This window comes from Rutilus rutilus (assembly GCF_951802725.1).
Source record: "Rutilus rutilus genome assembly, chromosome: 9".
NCBI lineage: Eukaryota > Metazoa > Chordata > Actinopteri > Cypriniformes > Leuciscidae > Rutilus > Rutilus rutilus.
In genome coordinates this window covers 30,186,934-30,200,644 of record NC_140223.1, presented here as the reverse complement: position 1 = coordinate 30,200,644, position 13,711 = coordinate 30,186,934, and the positions used below count along the sequence as shown (strand labels likewise).

Genomic DNA, 13,711 nt, shown 5'->3' with positions numbered 1-13,711 from the left:
TTAGATTTTAAACTTACTCCATTGAATAAAATAGACGTTTAATTTGCACCTTTCCTCTCATATTAGAGTCTTCAGGGAATATGATTAAATTACATCTAGCAGTTATATCCTTCTTTGCTTAATTTCAAACAGAGTAATTATAGCTTGATGCTTTATAATTATCAATCAGCATGCGTATAAACATAAATCATTTTTAACAGCAAACTACAGGAAGACTATCGCTTCCTCGTTGTCCTTTGGCTGGTCCTTTGTTTTCTGCCTCATTGTTACCCTTTAATTAATAAATTAATTGAATGAACCAATGACTCGTGGGTGTGGGCGGCGCCTCCCACTGTGTGACTGAGCACACATCGTTAATCAGGGCAATTCCCATTAACCGGGTCAAGAAAGGTCATGCTCAAACAATTACAGCTTGATTAAGAGATGTTCATCAAGGAAATCCCACCTGAAGACAAGCCACGGCTAGGATCAAATCTCCGAAACCTCCAACAGGTGAACTTGCAGGTGGACACGGACTTTTTTTTTTTTTTTTTTTTTTTTGATTCGTGGTTGAATGGATGTTCTCTTTCAAAGAGTTCCTTCAACTTTTATTCAATCTGAAGATAATGTCACAGCCGCTCCGAGATTGGCCTTCTGGTTTCTTAAGGCTGACAAAAGGAAAAGCCGCAGCAAGGGTTCATGGGTAATTACAGCAGTCCCTCAGCTACCCGTAGGAAGGATAGCTTATAAAGACGGCAATGAGAGCCTAGTGGAGCCGACTCTATGAAAAAATAGTAGAGCTGGGAGATAAGAGGAAAAAACAAGACCTTGGAGTTAAAAGTGAAATGAAAAGAAATGACCTCATTTGAATTTATCTGCTTTCCAACAAAAGGAAGAACTGACAAGTTTGGGAAGCATAAATGTAAAATGAATTTACTGTGATTGGATCTTACTGCAGTACATGATGTTTCTAACCGCACACGTAAGCAACGTAATGCTGCTTAGCAACTCGGCAAATACAAAAATGCGCTATAAACTGATTGGTAACACACTATTTTACAGTGTCCTTGTTACATATGTTACATGTATTTACCCATGAAAATGTTCTGAGTAATAACAGTAAATGATGCATAATTACATGCAACTAACCGTCGACCAAATCCTAATCCTACCCTAACCCTATAGTGCACGGACACATTTATTTGGCAATGATGTTATCCAAAGCAACATGCATGCATTAAAGATAATAACCTATTTATTATAAATAAATAAAAAAAACACTGAAGAGCCAAAACATTATAATCAGTCACAGGTGAAGCAAATATAGTTTATTATCTCCCAAAAAAAGGCCACATATTAAGATCTAGGTACAGTGAGGAAAATAAGTATTTGAACACCCTGCTATTTTGCAAGTTCTCCCACTTAGAAATCATGGAAGGGTCTGAAATTGTCATCGTAGGTGCATGTCCACTGTGAGAGACATAATCCAAAAAAATAATAAAAAATCCAGAAATCACAATGTATGATTTTTTAACTATTTATTTGTATGATACAGCTGCAAATAAGTATTTGAACACCTGAGAAAATCAATGTTAATATTTGGTACAGTAGCCTTTGTTTGCAATTACAGAGGTCAAACGTTTCCTGTAGTTTTTCACCAGGTTTGCACACACTGCAGGAGGGATTTTGGCCCACTCCTCCACACAGATCTTCTCTAGATCAGTCAGGTTTCTGGGCTGTCGCTGAGAAACACGGAGTTTGAGCTCCCTCCAAAGATTCTCTATTGGGTTTAGGTCTGGAGACTGGCTAGGCCACGCCAGAACATTGATATGCTTCTTACAGAGCCACTCCTTGGTTATCCTGGCTGTGTGCTTCGGGTCATTGTCATGTTGGAAGACCCAGCCTCGACCCATCTTCAATGCTCTAACTGAGGGAAGGAGGTTGTTCCCCAAAATCTCGCAATACATGGCCCCGGTCATCCTCTCCTTAATACAGTGCAGTCGCCCTGTCCCATGTGCAGAAAAACACCCCCAAAGCATGATGCTACCACCATGCTTCACAGTAGGGATGGTGTTCTTGGGATGGTACTCATCATTCTTCTTCCTCCAAACACGTTTAGTGGAATTATGACCAAAAAGTTCTATTTTGGTCTCATCTGACCACATGACTTTCTCCCATGACTCCTCTGGATCATCCAAATGGTCATTGGCAAACTTAAGACGGGCCTTGACATGTGCTGGTTTAAGCAGGGGAACCTTCCGTGCCATGCATGATTTCAAACCATGACGTCTTAGTGTATTACCAACAGTAACCTTGGAAACGGTGGTCCCAGCTCTTTTCAGGTCATTGACCAGCTCCTCCCGTGTAGTTCTGGGCTGATTTCTCACCTTTCTTAGGATCATTGAGACCCCACGAGGTGAGATCTTGCATGGAGCCCCAGTCCGAGGGAGATTGACAGTCATGTTTAACTTCTTCCATTTTCTAATGATTGCTCCAACAGTGGACCTTTTTTCACCAAGCTGCTTGGCAATTTCCCCGTAGCCCTTTCCAGCCTTGTGGAGGTGTACAATTTTGTCTCTAGTGTCTTTGGACAGCTCTTTGGTCTTGGCCATGTTAGTAGTTGGATTCTTACTGATTGTATGGGGTGGACAGGTGTCTTTATGCAGCTAACGACCTCAAACAGGTGCATCTAATTTAGGATAATAAATGGAGCGGAGGTGGACTAACAGGTCTTTGAGGGTCAGAATTCTAGCTGATAGACAGGTGTTCAAATACTTAATTGCATCTGTATCGTACAAATAAATAGTTAAAAAATCATATTTTGTGATTTCTGGATTTTTTTTTTTTAGATTATGTCTCTCACAGGTGGACATGCACCTACGATGACAATTTCAGACCCCTCCATGATTTCCAAGTGGGAGAACTTGCAAAATAGCAGGGTGTTCAAATACTTATTTTCCTCACTGTATATTAGATTAGTTCGATGCCAGAGAAATGGGCAGGAATAAAGATCTGAGTGACTTTGACAAGGGCCAAACTGTTATGGCAAGGCGACTAGGTCAGAGTATCTCTGAAATGGCAAGGCTTGTGGATTGCTCCCGGTCAGCAGTGGTGAGAATTTACCAACAGTTGTCTGAGGAGGGACAAACCGGCGACAGGATGTTGGGCGCCCAAAGCTCATCAATGCACAAAGAGCAATGAAGACTATCCTGTCTAGAAGGGCAGAACCTGATTTCACCAAGTACAACATGTTCCTGGATCAACATCTTTGTTGATCTTGGAGCAACACTGGAGGGTTGGGTTAGGTTTAAGGGAAGGGATATGGTTAGGACTACATTTTCAGACTGGAATGTTGTTCCAGGATCACCAAAGATGTTGATCCAGGAACGGTGTACTTGGTGAAATCAGGTTCTGCCTACTGTGGCACAAGTCACACAAAATTGTAATGATGGTTATGGGAGGAATGTCCATCGCCCTGCTGCGTGTGGAGTTGGGAAGCGCAGACCAGTTAGAGTGCCTATGATGACCCCTGTCCACCGTTGAAAGAGCCTACAATGGGTACACAAGTGTCGAAACTGGTACAAGTATAGGCCTAGTCCGATGAGTTATGTTTTCTTTTACATCACGTGGCGGTCGTGTATGTGTGCGGCGTTTACCTGGGAAGTGATGAACCAGGACGCACTGTGGGATGATGACAAGCCGGTGGAGGGAGTGTGACGCTCAGGGAAACCTTAATTCTGGCTATTCATGTGGATGTAAATTTGACACCTGCCACTTACCTAAACATTGTTGCAGACCAGGTACACTCCTTCATGACAATAGTGTTCCCTGGTGAAAGTGGCTCTTTCAACAGGATCATGCACCCTGCCACACTGCACACATTGTTCAGGAATGGTTTGAGGAACATGATGAAGAGTTCAAGGTGTTGCCCTGGCCTCCAAATTCCCCAGATCTCAATTCAATTGAGCATCTGTGGGATGTGCTGGACCAACACGGTTGGCTCCACCTTACAACCTATAGCACTTGAAGGATCTGCTGCTAACATCTTGGTGCCAGATACTACAGGACATCTTCAAGGCTCTTGTAGAGTCCATGCCTCGGCAGATCAATGCTGTTTTGGCAGCACGTGGAGGACCAACAGCATATTAGGCAGGTGGTCATAATGTTTTGAATCATCTGTGTATATATGTTTTCTGTGTAGAACTGCAGCTCTGATATGCATCAGAAATGCAATACTTCGGACTCCGCAACACTGAAAACCATCATTGTGTTCATTGAATCTGTCACATTTACCTCCTCAAATGGTCAAATGTCTGCAATGTGAATTTGCAGGTCCGAGTTTGTGCGTCATGAAAGACAGCATCTGCACAGTTCGCATTACTGTTCACATCTTTTAATAATGACAATAAATAAATGGAAGTGTATGCAGCACAAAGTCTAGTGTGAAATCAACAATGCCAGTGTGCAGAAACAGTCCTAATAGCTATTTATTTTGATTACTTTGCACTTTATATAACTGTACATGTAAATGTATTGCAAGCCAAGCCAAGACAGAAACCAAACCAGAAGTTTAAAAAGAGAATAATTACGTTGCCTTGACATCTAATCCAGGGAAACGGCAGTTTCAGCAGAACAAGAGGAGACGGATATGGGTCATTGTGCTGCGGTTGACAGTAATCAAAGACAGGAATTAGTTTCCCAGTTAAATGATAAGAAGAGAGGACCATTAACAGTGAGGAAGTGACAAAATGGGGGTTTGATGAAGAAGAGCGACTCAAAGCGAGAGAGAAAGAGAAGAGATGGGGGTGAAATGCTAATTTTCTGTGTCTGTTCCGAGCAGCTGGCTTTGGTATGGATGACATGAATGATGAATTGTGCTGTACTGGTACCACCGGCCTCTCTGCTTCCATTCCTCATTACTGTGTGTGTGAAAGAATACAAAAAGAGAGAGAGAAAAAAAGAAAACAGCAACAGCAGCCAGGGATGTTTCCTTTAATTAACCCACATACCAGCACTTCTCCAACAACCACAAATGGCAACACTCTCATGCATTTATCTGCAGCAGTCATGGGTTCAAATGCAGCAGCAACACAATGAAATCAAACACCAAACGTCATGCTCCGTACACACAATTAAAAGCCAATAGTTAAGCATGAGTTCATATCTTATCTGCAGGAGGACCAGCGATAAAACGGTGTAGACGGGGGGATAATATTGCAACTGTAGAAGGCAATCATTTCCCAAACAAATGGGCAAAAAGGGGAAAATACATTTCGGCGAAGCAGGTGAAAAATGAGAAGGAAAAAGCCATGAAATTGGGAGAGAGGGGAAAAGTTGCTTTGCTGGCAAAACAAAAGGGCTAGTCATTATTTTTCAGCCTTGCAGGCTTTTACAACAGAGTAGTTTACTCAAAGGGTCAGAATAAATGAAAACACAAGCCGGGTTATGGCATAAATGCAAAAACACCCATTTTTTCAGTGAAAACAAAGGCTAGTTTAGGCTCTGTCCCTTTTTCATTCATGGTCTGAATCAAAGCAGTACCCATTAAAGAATAAAAAAAAAACAGTTTGAAATGGTTGAAAGTGACAAAACATCACTCTCATCTTTGTGTTTAAGTAGTTTACCCAAAAAAGTGTCATCATTTACTATCAAACAGCATTGGTTTGCACCTCAACATTGCAATGAATAAAAACACCTCTTGTATGTTATACAAAAGAAAAAAGGTCATACGGGTTTGGAATGGCATGCAGGTAAGTAAATGATGAACTGTTTGTTTTAGATCATCTTTAGAATCTTTGATAATGTTTTATCTTTTAACATTTACTTTAACCCTTTAAAATACCTCGGGTCTTTAGTGACCTAGGACGTCATTCACTACCCCCCTCCTCATAATTTATTTTTTAAAAGTTAGACATCAACCTTCTTAGTATTCCTCAATCAATTCATTATTTACAATATAATAAGAAAGAAAAAAAATACAATTATAAAATAATGCCTGTTTTTCCATTTATTTTGTAAAAATTGTAAAGGGTCTCTTGCGACCTGAGGTGTTTAACAGTGCAAGTATATTTTTTCTGCACAACAATAACTGAATCTTTGATGACTGAATAATTCACCTTTATTCCACAAGCAAGCAATGTCTGATACACAGTGATGAAGTGACGTTTCACTCATAGTTACCGCAGGCTGAAAACAAAAGAATAGGAAGTATCATCAGCAAAACTTGAAATGACTCAATGATTTACTGTAGAGCAAGTACTGAACTTGATCAAATATTAGTTTCACTGTCACTTGATGATGGATCTGGTCAAGAAGCTGTCAGCTATGAAAATATTGATGTTGAAGATGTTGAAAATGATAGTTTTGAGAATATGTTTCGGGAATATGACCCAGATGCTGAATGTACTGGAAAATTACCTTTGCAAGGACAGTGATGATGGTATAAAACATCTGCTCAAACTGAACCCTTCCAAGCTCCAAATTTTAATAAACTATGCTTTATTTTATTCTTCTGTAATTGTTACCCTAATATCAGGAGAGTTTTATAGTATCGCGACAGGCATATATCCATCCGTGTTAGATATAGATTTGGGTCACTAAAGACCCGAATATGTAATAATGATTGGCGAAACATTCATGCATTTAACGGTTAATATTACCAATAAATAGAATTGGTTTGACCAACTTCCTGTAATGATGTGATCATTTGACATCCATATGTTATGTCCACTTGGCTCAAGGTGAAGCAACATAATAACGGGGAGGCCACACATGGAACTCAATTTAACAAATAAACATTTCATAGAAAAATGAGTCAAATCAATAATACAACAACTCAAGAAATAAAGAAAAAAGAAGAAAAAACTATCTGGAACTCTGTCAAATGTACATACATACACACATACATACACACATACATACATACATACACACATACACCTGATACATCTATCTATCTGGTCCTATATAGAATATACATAAAAGGAAATTCAAGAGATTTCCTTCAAAAGTTTCAAGTTTTTATAGTACTATAGCTCTGTATTTCTGGAAAACATGTATTAGGCTAAAGTACAGAGGGAAAGGGGGACAGACAAAGAGCACATGGCATTAAAAAAACAGTATGTGTGCCATTTCTGGAAAGGATTGATGACTTTTGTCGGCGTTTCTGTATTTATCATCCTTTTGTTGCCTTTCTGTTGAGAAAGCAGCGGGAGGTTGCGCATACAAATGATAAAAAATGATCTGAGCATCTCAAATTCAGCCGATTCAGCCCGTGAAAACATAGCCTTGGTGTGAAACGAAGTAAGCGTGCAGGAAATCGAGGAGAAAACACGCCACAAACCTTTATGCATTTTTCACAATATACCTTTATTATCTTAATAAATACAAAAAAACAACAACACTGTGATGTTTAAAGAAACAAGTATTAAAAAAGACACTAAAATGCATTAGACATTAGAAATATCAATATTAATTTTGGTATGTTCTGTAAGTGACATCTTTGTCTTATGGACATTTAGTGTACCGGCACGTTTTCAGATGGAAGAGAAAGGAATGGAAAACCACTGTCGACAGGGCCAAAAAGGAAGAGAGAGCATAGCAATCCATCAGGTACAAGGGGTGGAGAAACGTTTCAATTGCGAACATGGAATGAACTCTCTTACGTGAGGATGCATATGAATATATACATTTATACACACCCACATCAACACCACCGATATAGATGTAAAATCACCTGAGATACTCGTTCGCACCTCATTATTCCAGACTGCTGGACACTAGCGTTGAAATGATGTGAATTCTGAGAGAAAGACGTGGATGGGACGTCGGCCCCGGTCTGGGAGAGCTCTCCTCAGTAACGTTGTACAAAAACGAAGACGGTAATAACGAAAGAAAACAGTCGTTTCACCAGTAACTCCTGAAGATTCCACAGTAAAAAATATCCTTTTTTGAGCAGCCTTTTGTACATTTTGTTTTTATAATATATTTATATATGTAAAATTTCATCAAGCGAAAAGAACCAACTGGGCTGTTCGGTAAACGTACTGTATGTAGTGGCCGAAGACAGTGGAAACGTTTTCTGGAGGTCTGATTGACATTTTACACCACACCGAGGACGTGAAAAAAATAATAAAAAATAATAATAATTAGCGATCGTGTGGGAGATATTGCCGTATTTTTGCAAAGTCAAACGCAAAATGTTATTGGCTTTAGCTCGATACAGCCATTTTGAGACTTCCGTATGTGATTACAGGACAAATATTTGAATCAATATACCAATGAATGTGGATTTGTTTATGGATCCTAGTGATTAAGTGCCCTGCATAGGTAAAGTAGAACCTGAAAACAAGGCTTTGGGACATCGTCAGAAATATAAAAAAACAAGGTACATTAAGTGCTCAAAAAAAAAAAAGAATCGAAATTAAGTTACCTGACTTCATTCTCCACTCGTGATCTGAGACGTACGCAGAATCTCAAGACAAGCACGGGATCATAACGTCTACAAAACCTCTCTAGAGTAAGGCAGAAGCCTTACGGGAAGGCAGGGGCGTTGTATTGTTCATATGGCTTTTAAATTACTCGCGTTTCAAGTGCTTGTAATCAAATTTTGAGTGGAGATCAAAAAAATACAAAATAAATAAAAAAGCCCAATTATCTTGCAAGTTAAAAAAACAATTCACCTCCAAACATTAGCCATGTTGGTGTCTATTAATTTTGCTATGCTCAGATGGACCAAATTAAATAGGCACAATACTAAATGCAAAACAAAAGCAAGCGGCAAACGGTGAGCCAGGGAAGAGGCAAAGTTGGTACCTGTAGTCCAGTGTAGTTCAAAGATCTGGCCTAAATATATACCAATTGGACCAAGTGGACTAGATTGAGTAGTATTAACTAGTAGGGGTAGCTGGATGTGTTGAAAAGAGAACCACTTAGAAGAAATTTCCCTGCAAACAGTTTCCGAACCCATCTCGGTCTATTTCCAGCATGGAAAGGGTCTGGTTCCTCTCGCAGGAAAGTTCGTAACTCGTTTCGTCAGAACTGTAAGTATTTCCGCCAGCATAGACTCAGGCATCTCTTAATATATCTCTGTACACGGTTATATATTTTCTTATCTCTAGTTACAGTACAGAAACTCCCCTTCACATTTCTTTTCCTCCAATTCTTCATGTCAGCAGGAGCCATGGTTTTGTGCTTATCACCAAAATTGCAGTGCAAAAGAAAATAATTAATTATAATAATTATTATAATGACAACAATTAATTCATGAGAAGTATTAACAAATGATGGATGACAACATAATTTCTATGGCACCACAGCCCATCAATTCACATATCATACAAACGACCAACAGCGTAAGAGGGAGGAGAGCGCAGAAACAGAACTCGGCTTGCATAGCAATGCAATAACAATAATGTCATTTTCAATCTCCGATGTCAAGAATATATTTACAGGAAACTCGATTTCCTTTCCGCAAGTTCGCCGAAGCTGGGTGGCCTTCCGGTGGTTTTCTTTTTTCTTTTTTCACCCCTAACATTTTCTTTTTCTGTGAATGAAGAGTTAAAGGAGGAAGGTGAGGGATGTTGCGGATCTTGTGGGTTGCATGTCCATCTTTACATCACATTTACAGTTTGTCCTTTTCATCTTTTTTTTTCTTTTTTCCCCCCTTCTTCCTTCTGACGCTTCACGAGTCCACTGCACCAAGCAGGTGAGGCATTTCCAGAACAGATAAAGGCATTCTTCAGTTTCCATCCAAAAGGCTCACTCTGTAAACAATACAAAGTGAACACGCAAGTCAGTTTTGAAAAATGTAACAAATAATTAAACATTGATGCTCCCCTTAGTTTCATATTCACTGTCCGATTTTAAGAAGAAAAAAAAAAGTACTTTTTTCTTAATATAGAAACTTGGCATGTTTCATTTACACCTATGAAAAAGTACTAACTAGTTGGGTAATTCATATAATTAGCTTTGTTTTAAAATAATAAATTACAAAGAAACATATTAATGTAATGCATCCCATTAAATAAATAAATAAATATTCCTCAACACTGTTTATATGACAATTTATTTGACAGCCAGCAACACTTTTAAACCATCAAGGTTTCGGCACACTTCCTTTAAATACAAGCTCATTTCAAAACATTTTAAATTTGTACTCTGCTTTCACTTGTATTAAATGGCTTCTTGGTCAATATGAAAAATGACAATTTTTCAATCAGCAAGTGTTGCTTGTTAACTTGTTAGTGCACCTTTGATATTGAAGTTATGCCCGAACAACCTATTCAGACTCACATAACTCTCCAGAGTACTGCGCGTTGGTCCCCATGTAGCTGCTTTCACCCTGCTCTGTGGTGGAGCGCTGGTGCTGTCCCCTCGTCCCTTCTCCTTTCCGAGGACCCGTTGACCCTTTAGAGGAGGCCGTCCCAGACGAGCTGTGGCCCCCGGGGGATGGGAATGACGGTTTGTTGTATGGCAATATGGCCTCTTCTGAAAACGTACAAAATATCCAAAACATACATTTATTTTTTTGCCTTTTTCCAGCTTGGAATATGTCCATGATTGGTTTCTCTCTGACTAATACTGAGGTGACCAACTCGTGCCAGCTTTGACCGAACTGTACTCATTAGCAATACGTTCAGACGGCTAAACATATCTCCACACCAAAGTTTAAGATGAAAATGAAGACATATGAGACCAAACCAGACGGGTTGCCCAACCCACATCCCCCTCTGTGTCAAGCCAGATCCAGGCCTAGTTCTTTATGCTTCGTTTGGGATGGAAACCCAGAATGGTGGATCCTAATGATCAGACAGGCACAGATGGAGCTCGGCTTCACTGCAGCGTGTGTGTATACAGTGAAAAATGAGGGCTGGAACGATTAGAGTACATCTGTGCAGCTAAGTGTGCCTCCTGTCTGCTGGTTCCTGGAGAAGGCCAGTGTTGGCCATGGAAGAGCTCACTAAGAGGGGGAGACAAGGCAATCTGTTTGCTCCAGCTTGGCCTCCTTACAGCAGGGACCGTAAATGAATGCCAAGGGTCCACAGCTGGCGCTGTCAAACATCTGCCTCTGATGACCACGATAGCAAGATAATATTTTACAGACCTGCTCTGCTGAATTAAGAGCGTGTTTACTGTGTCAGGCTGATTTAACTCATGTGGACATGTAAGATCAGGTTCAGTTCTTTCATAAAGATGTTTGTGCGAAAGGAAAAATTCTGAAGCCCTTTAAATCTGCTGAAGACGAGGTCCAGGCTGGTTAGAGATAGTTTGGTGCTGGTCTAGTTGGTGAACTTTTCAAATTTTGGAAGTTGGATGACCAAAATGTCTTAATGGACAAGCTTGTTGACTAAGGAATCTCGGTGCTGAAGATCAATTTCAGACTTAAATTGGTTAGCACTAATTTGGTAGTGGCCTAGGCAACTTCCTGAAGAGTTTAGCCCCAACCTACCTGACTATAAGTTTTAGTAATCCTGAAGACCTTAATTAGCTGGTTCTTCAGATGTGCTAATTAGGGCTGGAGCTCAACTCCAACTCCTGGCCCTCCAGGAGCAGGATTGGAATAACTGGTGATTGTATGATTGTGCTAGTTTGGATCCTTGGAAGTTGGTTGACCAAAATGATCCTGCTGGTTGACTAAGGAAATATTGGTGCTGAAATTGGGTAGCACTAGTTCGGTGTTGTCATAGCCAAGGGGTGTCCAATCCTGTGCATTGAGGGCCACCTTCCTGCACTCTTATCTGTTCTAAGAAATCCTGAAGATATTGATTAGCTGGTTTGGATGTGTTTAATCAGGGTTGGAGCTGAACTAGCCTGACTAGTATCCACTGCTTGGAACCAGTATCCAAAACCTAACACTGATTCTCCTTTATGTCTCAATTTAAGACCCCAAACTGTCAACAGAGCTCTGGCATACATTCATGGAAAACTGTCCATCATCCCACCTGAAACATGGCCATTTTTCTGTCCTCTTCTGCTCTCCTCTCCTCTCTCTATGGATCCCAGTCTGTCCTGGGCTTGTCGGTGGCGCTCCAGTGAGGTTCGGGCCTGCCGGTCCAAGGAACACTTCATCTCCTCCAGGCCCATCATGGGTTGCCTCTCCAAGGAGGAAGCTTTGCGGTCAGAGGGGTTGGGCAAGTTCCTCGCCCCCTGGACGCGAGCTGTCTGGCAGGGTGGAGGCTCTGGTGGTGGAGGCAGATCTGGGATAGAAGCAAGAAGGACCATGTGAATTCAAAGTGAGGGAACAGCATTTCCATAGTACATTATGCATTTATCATAATTTGACAGTAGGTATCTTTTATAGCTACATAAATGGGCTCAAAGGGGTAACATTGATTTCATTCTATTTGATAAATGATTTTAATGGCTTGGATATTTCTAAATGCATTTGCTTATGACCCCATCTGTCTCCTTTAACCAGTGTTGACTACTACATTAAAGGGATAGTTCACCACAAAATGAAAATTATCCCATGATTTACTCACCCTCAAGCCATCCTAGGTCAGGTGTATATGACTTTCTTCTTTCAGACAAACACAATCGTAGATATATAAAAAAATATTGGATACATCATACATACGTCATACATCGCGTCAGGGGTTACTCTTGTGGCGCAAGTCGACTTGCGTAGGCCATCTGCTGAAAGCTAGCTATTTTAGTTAATAAAGTTATAAATATGGATTTTTTCTTATAAAAACTAATTTCTTCGCTCCAGAAGGCCTTCATTAACCCCCTGGAGTCGTATGGATTACTTTTATGTTGAATGCACACACTTTTTTGGGCTTAAAATATTGGCTCCCATTCACTACTATAAAGCTTGGAAGAGACAGGATATTTTTTAATAGATCTCTGATTGTGTTCGTCTAAAAGAAGATAGTCATATACACCTAGGATGGCTTGAGGGTGAGTAAATCATGGGATAATTTTCATTTTTGGGTGAACTATCCCTTTAATACAATAAAGCATGCAAGGGAGATCTGTAATCTAGTGTAAACCATGCTTTGGTACCATCAGCGCTGGCATCGCGGCGGTGCGGAGCAGTGCCAGGGCCTTTGTGTTTACGGGTGGGCCTTGGCGCCCGCTGGTGACCAAGGCTGTGTGTGCCCACCGTACTTCCATCTGTGGAAAACGGGCTAGCGGGACGAGGTCTATGGTGTAGACCTTTATCTGCAGTGAGCAAAGAAAGAACCGTGGTTAGCCCGTAATGTTATCGAAAAGCTAGAGATGGAAACGGATTTTGAGAGAAAAGCATGGCATGTTGATCAGAAGTAGGGCGGACAGCTTGTTAGTTCGATTCAGAAGCAGCAGAATCAATCAGTACATTTCATTTCTATTGCGCAGCCGGTTTAGGATTGTGAAAGTGGGTTCTTGAATATCTGTCGATGAAGTCCTAAATAATCAAGATTATTATAGAGTCAGAAAGAGGCACAAAGTCAAACCCGAAGTACATAAAAGAATCTGAAGACATAAGCGCTGGATCTGTCCCCAGTTAATTCATTCGTTCGCAGTGTAAACTGAAAGCATAGAACCAAAACCCTGCTAAGTGAAAACAATCGTCGCCAAAACCCACCAAGCAAATCCATGAAGATGTTAGTATTTGCACCATGCCGCTTTCAAAAACCCTTCAGATAAAAGCAAGAGTTCACCGGCGTAAAATCAGAAAGCAGAAAAGAAGCATCATTCTGTTAAGACTGAGCCATTTTGCAGTCAACAAACACCAGACTTCCAGTCTCAA

At 40.4% G+C, this 13,711-nt stretch overlaps 1 protein-coding gene across 16 annotated transcripts in view; it reads right to left on the bottom strand.

Moving 5' to 3' along the window:
- Window positions 1-9,595: 9,595 nt before the first annotated feature.
- The window catches only part of robo2 (roundabout, axon guidance receptor, homolog 2), a 453,442-nt gene continuing 449,326 nt past the window's right edge, over window positions 9,596-13,711 (bottom strand). For 14 of the 16 annotated variants that reach the window (XM_084418220.1, XM_084418222.1, XM_084418234.1 and 11 more), the window contains 4 exons: window positions 12,985-13,143; window positions 11,922-12,176; window positions 10,273-10,467; window positions 9,596-9,743 (listed from right to left, as the gene is read on the bottom strand). In XM_084418220.1, coding sequence (XP_084274346.1) covers window positions 9,742-9,743; window positions 10,273-10,467; window positions 11,922-12,176; window positions 12,985-13,143 — 611 coding nt within the window. In that variant the 3' untranslated portion in view covers window positions 9,596-9,741. The remainder of the gene's footprint in view (window positions 9,744-10,272; window positions 10,468-11,921; window positions 12,177-12,984; window positions 13,144-13,711) is intronic. The other 2 variants (XM_084418224.1, XM_084418225.1) reach the window with 1 other exon arrangement.